Below are 855 nucleotides of genomic sequence, written 5' to 3' on the forward strand. Positions count from 1 at the left end.
CAACTTCAACAGCAGCATCACGGCCTCTGGAGTCCCGTTCCTCTGTTGACAACTGTGCCAAAAATCTTTTTTTCTCACCCGGAACAAAGCGAGGTTTTACTCGACATCATTCCTTAGTCAAGCTGGTCAAGAGTATACAAGATGACCGCAGAAAAATCAACTCTGCTCCTTCTAGTCCGATTAAAATGACAGGTGAGCCATAACTGTTTTTTCATCATAAGAAAGCAACCAACTAGGGTTGTGACGGTGAGGAAATTTTCCCACCGGTTAATCGACGTGTGACAACACCGGTAATACCGGTATCACCGCGGGGCGTTCCTTCTTTTCCTCGCTTTCCTTCGCTTTTAAATAGCTTGTAAAAGCTGTGCGGGTGTGCCCATTTTACTTTCACTTTCAAATAGCGGCAATTCGGAGGAAAGCAATTGTTCGTTTTCAGTTCGTTTGAATTTTCCCTCTTTGCCTCGCTTTCATTCGCTTTTAAATAGCTTAAAAGCGCCGTGCGCATTTTACTTTCACTTTTGAATTAGCGGCAGTTCGGCGTCAATTGCTTGAATGCAACAACCAAATACAACGTCAAACTGACTTTAACATATATATATAAAACATAGAACTTTTATTAACAAAACAAATAAAAATACACCATGCTATAGGGCAGGCTATGCCTAATATAAAATAACAAATAACTTGCATAAAGTTTAAATAGGTATACAAAATTGGAAATAGCCTAAGTAAACATGTATAATATATAACCAAATAAATAAGAAACGTAGAACGTTTAACGTTTATTCGAATGTAAAATAAAATAAATAAATACACCGTTTAAATAAAGTAAAAATCAGCAAACAATAAACAATG

The 855-nt window shown here is 37.1% G+C and overlaps 1 protein-coding gene across 1 annotated transcript in view; it reads left to right on the forward strand.

The window, feature by feature from the left end:
• LOC107675608 (transcription factor E2F8-like) overlaps positions 1 to 855 on the forward strand; it is a 14,979-nt gene that overhangs the window by 5,340 nt on the left and 8,784 nt on the right. The window contains exon 8 of the mRNA XM_016470011.1: positions 13 to 192. Within this exon, the coding sequence (XP_016325497.1) occupies positions 13 to 192 (180 nt within the window). The remainder of the gene's footprint in view (positions 1 to 12; positions 193 to 855) is intronic.

This window comes from Sinocyclocheilus anshuiensis, unplaced genomic scaffold, assembly GCF_001515605.1.
Source record: "Sinocyclocheilus anshuiensis isolate Anshui unplaced genomic scaffold, SAMN03320099.WGS_v1.1 scaffold1804, whole genome shotgun sequence".
Classification (NCBI taxonomy): Eukaryota; Metazoa; Chordata; class Actinopteri; order Cypriniformes; family Cyprinidae; genus Sinocyclocheilus; species Sinocyclocheilus anshuiensis.